Source organism: Ambystoma mexicanum, chromosome 1p, assembly GCF_040938575.1.
Source record: "Ambystoma mexicanum isolate Mex_15411 chromosome 1p, UKY_AmexF1_1, whole genome shotgun sequence".
NCBI classification, from domain to species: domain Eukaryota; kingdom Metazoa; phylum Chordata; class Amphibia; order Caudata; family Ambystomatidae; genus Ambystoma; species Ambystoma mexicanum.
In genome coordinates this window covers 1,076,968,299-1,076,983,664 of record NC_090921.1, presented here as the reverse complement: position 1 = coordinate 1,076,983,664, position 15,366 = coordinate 1,076,968,299, and the positions used below count along the sequence as shown (strand labels likewise).

The 15,366-nt window shown below is 48.4% G+C and overlaps 1 protein-coding gene across 1 annotated transcript in view; it reads right to left on the bottom strand.

Annotated features, from left to right (window-relative positions):
• Window positions 1-15,366, bottom strand: part of SH2D2A (SH2 domain containing 2A) — a 333,990-nt gene that overhangs the window by 57,291 nt on the left and 261,333 nt on the right. The window contains exon 7 of the mRNA XM_069604582.1: window positions 433-639. Coding sequence (XP_069460683.1) covers window positions 433-639 — 207 coding nt within the window. The remainder of the gene's footprint in view (window positions 1-432; window positions 640-15,366) is intronic.

The window sequence follows — 15,366 nt, the reverse complement described above, 5'->3', positions numbered from 1 at the left end:
TCCAGAAATCGCCCCCACACTCTACTGCCACTTCTTTCCTCCTGCGGGTCCCCTGGTCTGCCACTGCCTCCTCTGTGATGCTTACTAAAGCAGTATAAAAACTTCTAACATACCAAACCATCAGATACAGGCATTAGTGTGCTCTATCTGCACACAAGAAGCCTGTAAAATATAGCCAGGGGTAAAATATAGCAAGGGATTTAATTAAAAACACAGCCTGTGGACTTCTATGCGCCCTGCATACAGGGGGATAAAGGGAAATGGTGTATAAGGCTGTAGGAAGGGGTGGGAGGGGTGTTGGAGGATTCTAGGCGGAATCCCACGGTAAAAGAAATAGGAATGTAGCGGCCATCTTTTTTTCCTACGTCACAATAAAACGAACACATGAACATAGATCTCTCTGCCGTTGACTGCACTGTGAGCCAGGCATACCTCCTCTTGGTTGTGGGATGGACATTCCTCATAATGTGGCTTTGGAAAAGCAGGGAGAGCAGGTGCCGTTGGGGGCACAGGTTTGATCAGTTTCTTAACTTGGGTGTACGGTCCTTGTCTCGGGGTGACATTGCTTTGCACAGGATAGGTACTCTCGGCCTCCTCTGTGGTCCTAAGCACTTCGTGGCAATCGTTAAACATCGGTTCCTGCAAAAGTGGATTGCAAAAATACAATTAAAGTCGGTTTTGGAAAGTTTAGTGGACAGTGGGTAAAGAACATTCTGCATTTAATAGTCAGATGGCACAACACATTTTCAATTGCATTTGACCCTATTTTCGAATTAGGAAATAAATTCAGGTAACAAGATGAAGTCAGGATACGTTTATTAAATATAATAATATCCTGCAAAAGTCGGTGCATCCGGACCATGTGTATTACATTATAATACCATCATTTGTATTTGTTGCAGTTATTTTACCCTTAATAAATGCAAACTCAGATTCCAATGTATCCCTTCTTAACCAATCAATTGTGTGTTCAAGAGACCAGAATAGTGAAAATTAAAGTTGGGCTCTTCACAAAGACAGTGGGCCTCATTACGACTCTGGCGGAATGGGTTTTAACGGCGCCGGTAAAGGTTCCAGAGCCGTTAAACCCATTCCGCCCTGTTACGAGGTACCCTTGCGGGACCCGCTCTGGAACGTCTGGTCAGACCAGACGTCCTTTGCGGGTCCCGCGAGGAGACCAGGGAGCTAACAATGGGCCCGTTATTAATGGGCCCGTTGTTAGCTCCCTCCCCATTCACATTGAGCCCTATGGGGGCTCAAATGGGAATGGGGATGGGTACATTGAATGAGGAATTACCGAGGTTGGAATGGCCTGGTAATTCCTCATTCAAGGAACCCGGACCCGAGTTTGGAGGCAGCCATGTCCTTATTAAGGGCATGGCTGCCTCCAAACTCGTAATGAGGCCCAGTGTCCCCTCGCCCCATCGCCACGCTGCTCACCGCAAACCGCATGGTGACCTCAAACATTTCTTTGAGCAGACTTTTAGATAGCCCCCAGCCTGACCCTCAGATATCCCCAAAGACCCTCAATTCGCTCCCAATTCTTTTTTATAAGTAATCATGCAGCGTGGCCCTGTATCCCAGGAGCAGCTAAGAGATATATAACAAATCATTTCTTGTAACTGACGACCTTTGAACATGTCTGTACTATAGCCCGCTGTGCAGGGTTCCGTTTTGACCAGACTAATGACAGGAAGGTATGGAGTTAGGAGGCAGTCAAGAGTAGGTTAATGTGGAAACTCTATGTACCAGTGTTTTTTGTTACATGTTTACAATTTCAAATACATGGAGGTAAAACTATTTTCCCAGAATCACACAATTTTCTGGTCCATTGCCTAAGCAGGAATTGCATCCCAAGTCGCAAAATGCCCAGGCCAATCTATGCCAATATAAAACATTTTCATTCTGGCTCTGCCCATACATGTCCATGTTGCCTGTACCAATATATGGCAAAATACATACACTTGCTTTGTCCATAATGCCAACATATGCCATTATTCCCACATAGGAAAATGTTCTTGTTGGCTTTGCCAGTATAAGAATGCCATGCGTAGTAAGACAATATGTCCAGAGTGGCTGCATCAATGTAGGCCAGTACGGCCATGTAGGAACACTCATCATTCTGGCTTCACCCTTGATGACAGTACCAAATGCCATGCCACAGTAAGAAAACATGCCCAGACTGGCTGCACCAATTCAGGACAGTGCGCCATGTAAGAACACTCATCATGCTGGCTTCACCCTGATGCTAGTGACAATTGTCATGCCATAGTAAGAAACCCTTTTCAGACTGGCTCCTCCAAAGGATACAGCCATGTAGGAACACTCATCATCCTGACCTTACAGTTCATGCCCGGTAAAACATGTGATGCCACTTTAGGAATATATGTTCAGACTGGGTACATGCTACATACATGAATCAACTTTTTGTCTTAACTTCAGACGCAGTCTGCACACCAGACACTACCTGTAAAGAAGTCCCTACCACTCCTGCACAGCACTCAGCAGGAACCATGAAGCAGGGAGAGATTCCTGCAGATATGCAGTGGAGCTGGAGCGTATGATCACGGCACTCAATGAGATATAAAGGTACAGGGAGGTACAGAAATGCCTCATCCCAACATATAGGCATGCAGTTCCCCAGCCTGCACCCCAACGGACGTGCAAGGCTTTGGAAGCAAAACAACCACTTTCCTTGTATGGCCCACTGCGAATGCACGCCGGGGTACTGAAACTGTTATAGGGAAACCATTCTCCCCTTTTCACGGTTTAATCTAGCGCATGGGCACTGCATCAGCTGCTTTCTGCAAGCATGGTAGCACTTAGTGTTTTCACTGGATTGGAATCACTCGTCCATGATGGGTGGCGGGACAATCCCTATCAACCATTATGTACGAGCCACCCCCTGCCTCCCATGGCATCAAAAACAGCCCCACCATATCACAATACAATCTTACATGCCCCTGCAGCCCCTAAAAAGCTATGCCACAACTGACCACCACTCCTAACAGATACGCGTAGAACTCCCAACAGACCCTCACATAGGCGCGACGGTCCCTCATTAATCCTGAACCAACAGTCAACTGCAGCTGACCATCACAGGCACCCAATATGTCCCCACATAGCTCCCAAGAACCTCCCAAACAGACTCTCACATAGCTCAAAAGTTCAAAAAATGAAACCTATAAAAGAAGAGAAGAATCGCAAGACCCCAGACAGTCATTTGAGTGCAGGATCCCCATTATTTGCCACTGGTTGCCTGCAAAAGCTACGCATCACCACACCTGTATCAGCCTATTTATTTATTTCATTTATTGGACATTTGTATGGCGCCTACATTAAAAAACAGTTGAAACATACTGGTGTCATTGCATCATAGCAATAATGTTGGAAATAACATGTCAGTTAGCACATTATGGGCCTCATTCCGAGTATGGCAGTAAGGGATAGCGGCCACCGGTAACGAGACCGGTGGCGGTAATCCCTTACCACCATACTCCGAGTTCCCTTTGCGCCCTCGCCCTTAACGCCTGCTTTGAGCAGGTGTTAAAGTCGAGGGCGCAAAGGGGCCTCCAAGCCAATAACGGTGACCGTATTGAACGGTCACCGTTATTTGCATCTTCCCCATTCCCATTGAGCCCTATGGGGGCTCATTTGGGAATGGGGAAGAGCCTTGGTGAATGGGGAATTACCGCCCCGCCAACCTTGGAATGGGGCGGTAATTCCGCCATCCACCAAGGCGCTGCCGGTCCGGGTACGGCGTCAACCAAGGCGTTAATAGCGCCATTGGTTAGCGCCCTACTCGGAATGAGGCCCTATGTTTTTTTTTCCCCAAGTCCCCGGGAGTGTAATAAAAATGGCTCTGAGGGCAGGCATGAAAGCGTTAAGCCTGAAGCGGAAGTGCAATACGGACACGAACAGGATGAGTGTTTCCGCTGTGCAGTCGCCAGCATGATGCTTCCTTGCTGACGGAAAGCCAATGGATTCCTATGGAATGCGCCTGCTCTTAGCACCTACTAAAAGCAGGAGGATTCCATAGGAAGCCATTGCTAATGCATCCCACCCGTGTGACTAATGAGTTAACCTTGATCTGGCAGGTTTAATGCATTTGTTTGCCCCTTCACACTGCAAATGATGAAAATTGCACCGGGCGACCAAGTGCATGGAAGTGCAAATGTAAATTGTCATTCAGACGAGCTTTGGAACAGATCGGGGTATCCGGCAGTTCAGTTGGCTACAAATGCCCACGTTGGAGCAGCTTTTAATAGTTGCAGGACGCGGATATGGGGGGCCTTGTGGATTATGTATTCTGATACATTTGATATAAATTCATTCCTAACAAAAATGATGAAATTGGATGATGATCCTGCCACACACATGCGGTTAATTTAGAAGATGTGGAGGGCGGAGATGGGAGAAGCACGGGACAAGAATATGATGATTTTATACCACATGCTAAAGAAGGGACTTCCCAAGGAAGTCCAGCATGATCTACATAAAGTGGTAGGGATGGAGGCCTAGAGTTGGCCAGAACTTCAAGCACATATTGTGCATTTTTGTAAAAGGAGGCAAGAAACAGAAAAGGAGACGGCACTAATCTAAAAAAAACTTGACTCTAATTACTCCGCTTTCAACATCGATGGCAACATAATTACAGTAGCCAAAGAAGTGAGGATGCCAGGTTTTTACCTGGACTCTACTTTAACAATGGAAAAACAGGTACATTTTCTGGGTTCATCACCCGCCTACACCTTCAAACTTATTAGATCATGTAGGCCATTCCTTACACAAGCCAGTTGCATTATCCTTGCCAATGCCCTAATATTATCCAAACTTGACTATTGCAACGCCCTATATTTGGGGGCCAACAAATACATCATTAATAAAATCCAGATACTGGAAAACAATGACCTTTGAACGGCCTTGAACTTCCCGACTAGAGAACATGTGTCTAATATGAGAAGAGACCATCACTGGTTTAAAATCAGTGACAGGATCCCCGTCAAAACAGTGTCGCTAACTTTCAAATGTCTAAATAACACAGCCCCACCTTACCTCACGAAAAGAATAATTACAAGAACTTCAACCGGCCCTTCTAGCGCGGTTAACTCCCACTGCCTACAAATTCCTATATTCAGGCTAAAAATATACTATACATGGGAAACAGGGGGCCATGGGGTAACCTCATCCAAAAAAAAGAATTCTGTATTTTTTTCGGTATTTTGGCTTTGTTAAAATTTTATTCTCTATTTTCAGGTTGGATATAATTGCATAAATCTGTAATTACCAACTCCATGGAGGGACTGCAGGGTCAATTGGAACAACAGGGAAAGGGTGAATCGGGTATGACACAGGGCTGGATGGATGGGTATGCCCCCAGTCCAAGACAAATGAGAGTGTTTCTGAAAGGTTGGGGAGGATTTCCGCAAGGAAGTGGGTCATTTGGCAGGTTTGGATGAATGGGGCCCTGGTGTAATGGCCCAATGAGAATCACCTATGGAGGGTTCAAGGGGATTCAGTGTTGATCATGCAGAAGATTGGGACATGTGTCACGGGATTGTCAAGCCAGGTTACAGTATTTTAACATGAGAGCTCAATAGATGCAAACCGAACCCTGTCATATGCGCCAGGCTCTGTGCAATCACAGCAGGCACGGGTTGAACAGAAGCCAGCGACTGGGGCAGGGGCTGCACAGACTTATGGGATCCCACAGGCCATGTCAGTACAAGCACCACTACAGACATGGGAGAAACATGTTGTACCCCAAGGTACAGTTACTCATTAAAATGGAGCAAGTGTTTTTGGAGGGAGTTCTTTTTTGTTCCCCGAGGCTAATATATACCAGGAGTAGGACCGCACACATGGGTCTCAGATGTGTCCAGTCCTTTCCATTACCACTGATCTGGAAGAAGAACCCCAGATAGATGTGCAGGTAGGTTACCAAACGTTCTCATTTGTGATTGACACAGGGGCTACACAATCTTGCATTAAGGAAGGTAAGTTCCACTTGTCAGGCAAAGAGATGGGCACACAGGGATTCTGGGGCTATTCTGTCAGTTCCTTATACTGAAGATCTACGTATTAAGGTAGGTACTCAAAATGCTTTTTCCCCTTTGTTGTATTGTACAGGCACTCCAGGGAATCTTTTGGGAAGAGACCTCTTGAGCAAGTTGCAGATGTTGATTTCTTTCCCGGAGGGAGGCATAGTATGCTCGACTCCAGGTTTGTATCTGGTAAGAGAAGCAGTGCATTTGCATGCATACTGTAGCGTCAGCGTGATATGGGGGGGCTTGTACATACATTTATGGGGTAATGGTTTTGTTGAGTTGTGTTCCTGGGATCAGAAATCGGTCATGACGGGTACTAATGGAGTTCTTATTTCAGCCTGTTGTGCCACAGGAGGAAACACCAGGCACCATTGTTATGATTCTCTTAGAGGCAGTATCAATGAAGAAGAACAGCGTGGTTCTCTCAGGCAGAGATGAAGAAGGCAGAGAGTGGCTGACATTTTTGTGCATCGATCCAACCTTATCACTAAGGGATGTGTCCGACCGGCAATTGTTCAAAGACACTGAAGAGAGATGGTTTTTGAAAGTGGGGTGCCTTGCCAGATAGCAATAGAGTAAAGGGAAGTACCGCAGACCATGCTCATCGTTACAAATACATCGCCATATTGGAAGGAGGATTTGCAAAAGGTGCCGGACCATTTATGGGCCAGCAATCCTCATGATGCAGGGCTGCTAATGAGTGTTGGAGCAGTGCAGATATAATTGAAACCTGGTGCAATATTACCACAGGTTAAGCAGTATCCCGTGTCTAGAGAGGTGGATGAAGGGATTTATGAGACCATTATGGCATTGTTGAACCAAGGCATAATACAACCTTCTGTGTCCACATTCAATACAGCCAACTACTGTGTGAAGAAAGCGAAGGGGTCTAGTTGGAGGATGGTCCAGGATTTGCACCCCCTCAATAATATTGTTGAGGTGGAATAGCCAGTGGTACCACATCACACCACCATTCTCTGTAACATCCCTACTGGGCTCATCCACTTCACAGTGATTGATTTTAGAAAATGCATTTTTCTTGGTCCTCTTACACCCCGATTCTCAGTACCTCATGGCATTTATGTTTCATGGGCAGAGATTTGAGCACACAACGTTGCCCCAGGGCACTGTGAATCTCTGAGTGTCTTTAACAAAGTAGTTCAAATGGATTTGTGGAATTTAAATGTGTCCAGTACCGTAATTCAGAACTTGGATTATTTATAAGTTTGCAGCACTTCAGAGGAGCAGTGTCGAGAAGATTTAATAATGCTCCTCACCTTGCTTGCGGAGAAGGGGTACAAAGTGGACAAAGAAAAATTGCAGTACTGCCAGACAGAGGTAGTATATTTGGGGCACGTGTTATCGCCTGCAGGGAGGAAGGTAATGCCAGAGAGCCAGTCACGGTGAAGCAAATGCAGCCATTTTTGAGGCTATGTAACTATTGTAGATCATGAATCCTTGACTACTCTAGTTATGTGAGGTCTTTACTACTGTGAGTTAAGGAAGCGCAAAAGGTGAAAGTTTGGATAGAGTGGTCTGAAGAAGTGGCAACTTGCTTTTGGGAACTCAAGGCAGCAATCAGCAATGCTCTGTTCCTGGTGACACCGAATTACAAGAAACGATTCTATTTGTTTTCTCATTCGAATGCGCAGGTGATGACAGTGGTCCTGACCCAGAAAACATCGCTAGGCCACAAACCTTTAGTATAGTACTGCAGAATCCTAGACCCAGTAATGCAGGGACAGTTCCCTGGCGAACAAGCTTTAGTGGCATCGGCTTTCGCGATTCAAATGTCTTCAACCATTACTATGGGTTCCCCTATGACACTGTACATAGAGAATGCGGTCTTCAAAATCTTAGAAAAAACCCTGTCGACTTTGACGATCCAAAGAGTTTCAGGGTATGAGGCAATCCTGTCAAATGCATCAATATATCCATTAGGTGTCACCTAGTCAATCCTGCGACATTTGTAGCTGAGCCAGTGCAGCCTGATGATATTATTCATGATTGTGCCAGTTATGAGGGGAACGAGGAAGAGAGTATGAATGTCAAAGAGGATGCTTTAGAGGGAGGTGAGGTACTTTTTGTTGATGAGTCTTCAATAATCAATCAAGACACTGGTGAGAGGCATATGGTGCAGCCATTATGGGCTTTGTGGATGGGGAATTCCGGGTCGGATTGAAGAGACGGCAGCCTTTATTTTACTTTGCTCAAGCGGCGGAACTAGTGGCACTTATAAAGGTGCTAAAAATGAGCAAGGGGAAGGCAGTCACTATTTATTCTGACTCTGCATATGTCATCGCCAGGGTGCATTTGAGGTTATCAAGGTGGCAGAGAAGAGGGTTTAAGAGATCGACGGGACCCCTGTCCGGCATGCTGCGCTGCTATCCAGATTAATTGAAGCGTTAACTTTGTCTGCACAGGTAGATTTAGTTAACTGTGCTGTGCATACTAATCATACTAATCCAATATCCTTTGGAATTGATGCCACAGACAAGGCGGTGTAGGAAGCAGCGTACTTACCTTTTACAGATTCCTGTACCTGTAACAGCATTTGTGGGTAAGGAGCTTGCTGACTTTCTTTGTAATCATAAGGAGCTTTTAAAAGCTTATCCCACATCCCTTTTCATATATTTGTATTCTTAGCACCCTCTACTTGCACATCCTGGGTTTTAGTTTACATGTGTCTTGGTTCCTGAGTGCATGTTGTCTGACGTAAAGCTATTCACTGTGTGATATTGTGCACATTTCCGTGGTCATACTCACTGCCTTTGTCCTGTCATGACAGCTACAAGGAAAAACCCCTAGAGAAGAACAGGAGCTCTGGAAAAAGAGAGGATGTGTCCTCCCGCCCATGGATTTGCTGTGGAGACAGGAGTTGACGGGGAAAGTAGTAATGCTTGTAGAGCTGCTTCTTTTGGCTCAAGAGCAACTACATTACCCGTCACACACTTCTCTGCGACACATTTTCAGCAGAGCTCCAGGAAGAATTGTTTAAACCGTAGGCCCAAGAACAGGTTAGTAGATTTGTAGGGAACTGTGTATTTTGCAAATAATTCAATTCTGGAAACACCAAGAGGTTAGAAAGGGAGTCTTGCCAAGGCCCTCTTGGCCCTTCTGGGAGTTCCATGTGCACTTTGTGGATATGATCTCGAGGTGCAACAATTATCGTGGTTGTTTGTCCATTTTCCCGTTGGCTTGAGGTTGGTCTCTGCGTACATCCTGATGTTAAATCAGCAGCAAGGTTTCTGATGAGGGAGATATTTCCAAGGTGGTGAATTTACGAGGTCTTAAAATCTGATAATGCAACCCACTTTTGTAGTGCCTTGTTCGCAGAAATTACTTCACTTCTGGGAATGAGGCCCAGGTTGTGCTCTGTGTACCACTACCGACAGGCCAACGGTATTGTGGAGAGACTAAATGGGGTCCTTAAGGCCCGGGTTTGCAAAAGTGTGCAATGAGTTAAAAAAGTTATGGTACTATTGTTTACTCCTAGCACTGTTTCATTTCAGAAATCAGCCAGGAAAAGACCACCACTTGGGCTCCCATGAGATTATCACAGGCATATGGCAACACATACCTTTTTCACCTGCATGCACTGCATCAGACACAGACAAGGCTGCACAGGTCCTAGGAGAGGAGTTTAGGAAGTACCTTAGGGCTTCAACCAAAGGTGTGAACATTATATCTTCACAGGTTTTGTCTTCTCACCAACAGACTACAGGAGAAAACAGCAAGGAATCATACGATCAATGCAAGCTGGTTCCATGTCATTTCATCGCAGGATGTTTTTTCATGGGGTTTTGTACCATGATTTGTTTTACAAAAAAAACCATCAAATTTTGTTTACATTATTTTTAGGAGGCTTGGGGGTGGAACCCCCCCCCAAAAAAATAATGTAAAAAAATGGATTTTTATGAACTTTTTCTTTCATTTGTATTTATTCACAAACACCCACACCCCATAAATAATAATATACGTGACTCTGACTGCTGTGAAGGTGGAGGGCAACAAGAATTGGAATCTATATTAGTGATACCCGAAGGGATACCAGCACCCTTGCACTGGCACAGGAGCAGGCACAAAGTTAAGTATGCCTTAAGGATCCACCGTTCATTCCAGTGAAAAAGGGGGGGGTGCAAATGAAAATCTGTCACTTGAATTTGGAGGGGTGGAGGGAAGTGCCAGCAACCAGGAGGCAGAAGGTGAGTCAACCCCTCCGACCCCCATTGCACATAGCAAATGACCACCCATATAAGTGTCCCTTATCATAAAATGAACCAATGGACAGGGACACATGCCAGTTGGCCCGGGAAACCAGCGTGACCTGATGGTGTGCCACATCAGCCCCCCTCCACAGCAGCCTGGGGGAGGGCACCAAATGCACCCATGAGCTGTTGTGGAGTGTGAAGGTGTGACAAGCTGCCTATCCAAGTGCAATGCACCCCACTAACCGGCTGGCACTCCCCGTGCCAGGAGGTGTGTGGCGTGTGAATATCCACAACACCGCACAGTTCTCACCCCAATATGTGCCATGCCCAGGTGGTCATCCCATGTTGGTATGGCAGACGAGTGCCATGGCAGTGCACGACTCCCTGCACCTGCATGGGTGCAGTAAGCCAAACACAAAACAAAACAGAGCACCGCTGGTGGCTGCACAGCAGCGTCCCATTGAACTATGGCAGTCCCATAGACAATGCCACCAAACCCACTCCCACAAGTTGTGCATCACCAGAGGAGGGGATGTGGGGGCATGGGCACATAAGACCGTTCCATGCACTGCAAAACCAAAGGCTGGGCCTGTTTGCCTGCACATGACCATTAGAGCATGCCACAGTATGCATGACCTTGCAAAGCCTCATGAATGCATCCATGGTTTACCCAGTCAGCTGGACCTGCATGGACAGGCCGCATTGGCTGCACACGGGCCAAAAGCCACCTGGCCATGGGTCACACACACATAGTTTAAACCATTCTCACAATGCTGTGGGCACATGCAATGGGCCGTCAACATCCATGCTCATCTGGCCACATGGGTGGTATGTCACTCTGATCAATAGCATGTGTGAGTTGCATGCCAACCCACTTGAACACACAATCCCTGACAACATGTCATTTATCCCCTACAGGCACTCAGGCAGCTCAGGAAGAGGCTGAGAAGGATGAGCGGGAAGGCCCATCAGCGACGGGTGCTTCCAGGGCATCAGCATCCACTACTACCCCGAAGGGCGACCACATATGACGCAGAAGCGCACGTCACAGCATGCCACACCTGGCACCAGTAAGACCAGGCCTGCTGGTGGCAGCGCAGGGCCTGTGCCAACACCACATGCCTCCGGGAGTACCACCACTCCAAGTGCACCCGAAAAGCTGGCCACAGTAGCTGTGACCGATGACGCACCTGCTGGCAGGCGTGCTGAAGGCACACAGGAGGAAACCACCCAACAGCCACAGTGTGATCTTGGATCACACAACCCTGACAGCATGCTTTACCGCCAGCAGGCCAAGACATCAGAGTATGACATGGACACCCCCTCGTATGGGTCTCCGTGTTTGAGTCCTGCCTCACTGTGTAGCCCCCAGCCCATTCCCCACCCAACACCGAGCCACATCATCCTGCAGAGGCTGGACACCATGGAGAGGCAGCAACTTGAAATGGCGGCTATTGCAAACATCCACTCCCTCCACCTCCAGGCCATACATGAATGCATGCAGGGTGCCACACACAAGATCGTGTGTAGCATGAAGCACAACTGAGCAGGAGAGACAGTGGGCCTCATTCCGAGTTTGGCACTAAAAATCAGCCCTTAAAGGCATGCCGTTAATAACATGTCCGTCTTGGCTCCAACCCGCAAACAGCAGGTGATCAAGAGTGCGCGAGCACGTGCACCCCTGCATGCCGGTAACGACCCTCAAACCCCCAGATAGCGGCATCGATGAATGCGCACCTAACGCCTCCGCCCTCGGCAACACCTAAATAGCGGTACCGGTATACCGCTATTTACCTGGGTACCCAAGTTGGACCCACGTCCAACTTGGGTCCTTCCTTTCATCTATCTTCCTCTCTACCTGTGGTGTTCCCCAGGAGTCTAACCTCTCGCCATGGCTTTTCAACCAATACCTGGCAACTCTCGCTGCATTGCCATTTTCTGCTCAAATGTCCAGTGCTACGCTGATGACACTCAACTCATTTTCAAGCTGCCCTCTGCCACCTCCTCTCCCTCTCTCATCTCTGATTGCCTAACTGCCATTCAAGATTGGTGTGCCGCCAATGATCTTTGTCTGAATGCCAGTAAGACGGAGATCCTCCTCATCGGCACACCTTCACCATCCTTTCCCCTCACTCTCTGGCCGTGCTCCCTTGGCCCTCCTCCTACCCCCAACTGCAAGGCTAAGAACCTCTGGGTCATCTTTGACTCCACCCTTTCCTTCTCCGCCCACATCTCTGAGGTCTCTAAAAAGTCACATTTTCGACTGCACCTCCTCAGAGGTACTCTGCCTTTCCTCTCCTTCCCCCAGAAGCTCATGGTATCTCAAGCTCTGGTTCTCTCTAGCTTGGACTACTATTGTAACAGCCTCTTTCTAAATCTACCTGCCTCTACTCTCTGCCCTCTGCAACTAATCCAGAACAGGACTGCGAGACTTGTCCTTGGCCTCAAGCACTGGGATCGTATCTCTCCAGCTCTGAAATCTCTCCACTGGCTCCCAGTGGATGCAAGGATTAAATTCAAAACCCTCTGCATTGTCCACAAGGCTTTCTGGGGCCTGGATCCAAAATACCTTCAGCTATCCCTCTGCAAATACCTCCCCTCTCGAGCTCTTCGCTCCTCTACCTCCAACTCACTCAGGGTCAGTCGTTTTTCTAAGAAACAAGCTGGGGGTAGATCTCTATCTTCGGCTGGGGCCTCGCTCTGGAACAGCCTCCCTGCCACTCTAAAACTTGAGGAGAACCATCTCCGGTTCCGGAAGCACCTCAAGACCTTCCTCTTTTCTTCTGCCTTCGCTCCCCCTCTCCCCTGCTGATCTGTTCTCTCTTGGCACCGTGCACCTGGCCACCCTCTGTCTTTTGGTCCCAGGTACCTGCTCATCCTGCCATCCTCCCGCACTGCCTCCGGGCCACCCCTTGCACTGGGGTCTGTATCTGTACCCATACAGCCCCCCCTTTTTTCTTCCTGCACTTATCAGACCTACCCTGTCTGCTGCCTTATACCTAGCACTTGCAAATTGCTGGCTGCATTACCACTGTTTGTTGCCTTTATTATTTATTTATTGTTATTTATCTTTTCTCCTCTGCTTCGCACTTTCCACCTCTCCCCCCTTCCATGCACTTTTCCCCTCCCCCCTCTCCCATGCACTTGCGGGTTCTCAATGTCACTGGGCCTAGTAAGATCGCTGTTTTGTTCTCCCCTGTTCCCCTCCCTTGCCTTGTCGCGCTCTGAAACACTTGTGTACGAGCGCGATAGAAATAGAAAATCAATCAATCAAAACATAGTGCTAAGAACGGGCCCGTTATCACCGGACCCGGAAGTAACGTCATCGCGCCGGAACGGGAAAAGCCTTGGCGGCCATCTTTAAAAACACAATCCATTGCCATCCTCCACATACTGGACCTTCACCACCAGAACTCCTAGCCCACCACGGACAAAATGTCGAAGGCCACCCAGAAAGGCACTGCCTGCCTGCGCAAACCATGGTTCACGGACGAGGAGCTGAACATGTCAGCTGACACCCTAGTAGCGAATGCTGATGTGGTGTTCTGCAGCGACCTCAAGCGTCCAGCACAGTTGAAGAAGAAGGCCATCTGTGAAGAAGTAGCCCGGAAAGTAAGTGCAGTCTGCACCACCGCATGCACAGTGCGCGATTGTAAAAAACGGTGGGATGACCTCAGGCTGAGAGTCTGGAACATCTTGTCGGCCAATCGGAGCCAGGGGCTGGCAACAGGAGGAGGACCACACTCACCAGTGAAATTGGCCAGATGGGAGGAGACCTGCAGCTCAGTCATAGATGTGGAGTCAATAGAAGGAGTCGGTGGAGCTGAGTTTGGCGTGCCAACCTCGGCAGATGAAGGTGAGTGTCCCTACAAACACACAACAACTAATCAACTTCATTGTCCTCCAAATGTGACAGCAATGCTAGCCAATAAATGGCCCATCATGCACACCTACACATATCCATATACACATGCTGGGCCCACCACCATCCCATCACAATGCATGCTGCATGCTGTGCCCATACACAAATACACACCCGACACACAGATGACCTGCACGTGTCACAAAGGAGGACACTCCCAACACACATCAAGGCCCAACAGCAGCCACCATGGTGTACATGTGACCACCTGTACGATTCCAAAATGCACCCTCCAACCTTGCATGTACACAGTCCACTACAAAGCCAGGCATGCAACTGATCACATGGCGCCACCTGCTCAAAGACTAATGCATGCATGATGCAAGCACCACCATCACTGATGCCCTGCCACTCTCTGTCCTCACAGGTACGGATGCAGACAGTGATGAAGCACATGGGAGTGCACAATGCACAACAGCAGCCAAAAGGGCAAGGAGGCAAGGTGATGGCACAGGACCATCTGCATCAAGTGGACCAAGGATGGGCCGAGCGGCACGCAGGACAACAACCAGTGCCATACAAGCCACACAGGCACCCACACAGGACGAGCAGACACCTGCCCCTGCACCCCTGGACACACTATCCACACAGGCTGAGGACACAACTGGCATGGACGATGGCACACAGTCTGCTGCTGCCAGCAAGATTGGGGAGATGGCTGCATCGGCACAGCATAGTGTTGACGAGGAAGCTGACCCTGACGATGAGGGCAATGCAGGACTTGTCCACTCAGAGCCTGTAGTTCACACACCAAGCCGCAGGTCACCCCACGGGACACACTTCTGCGGGACTCATCCGACCAGGGCAGCCATGGTGAGTGGTCTCCGGCAATGCACAGCCCCATAATGCATGCAGTGCCACCACATCACCCACCAACCACGACCCACACCGCCATCCGGGATGTCTGTCCAGGATGGAGGCCCAGCAGGAGGCGATGCAAGGCTATGTCCAGCAGTACCTTGCTGAAGGGGAGACAACACGCTGTATCATCCAGGACAGCACTGCGGCCGTAATCCAGACCATCAACTCAAGTGCACAGCAAGTGCGCAATGGCTTCAATGCCTTGGGTCAGATCCTCACCTGGATTGCTGAGAGCATGGAGCAGCGGCAAACCCCGGCTTTGGGCTCACAACCATCTGGCTCATCCGCATCGACCACGCCAGCGAGTTCAAGGCAGACAAGCCCC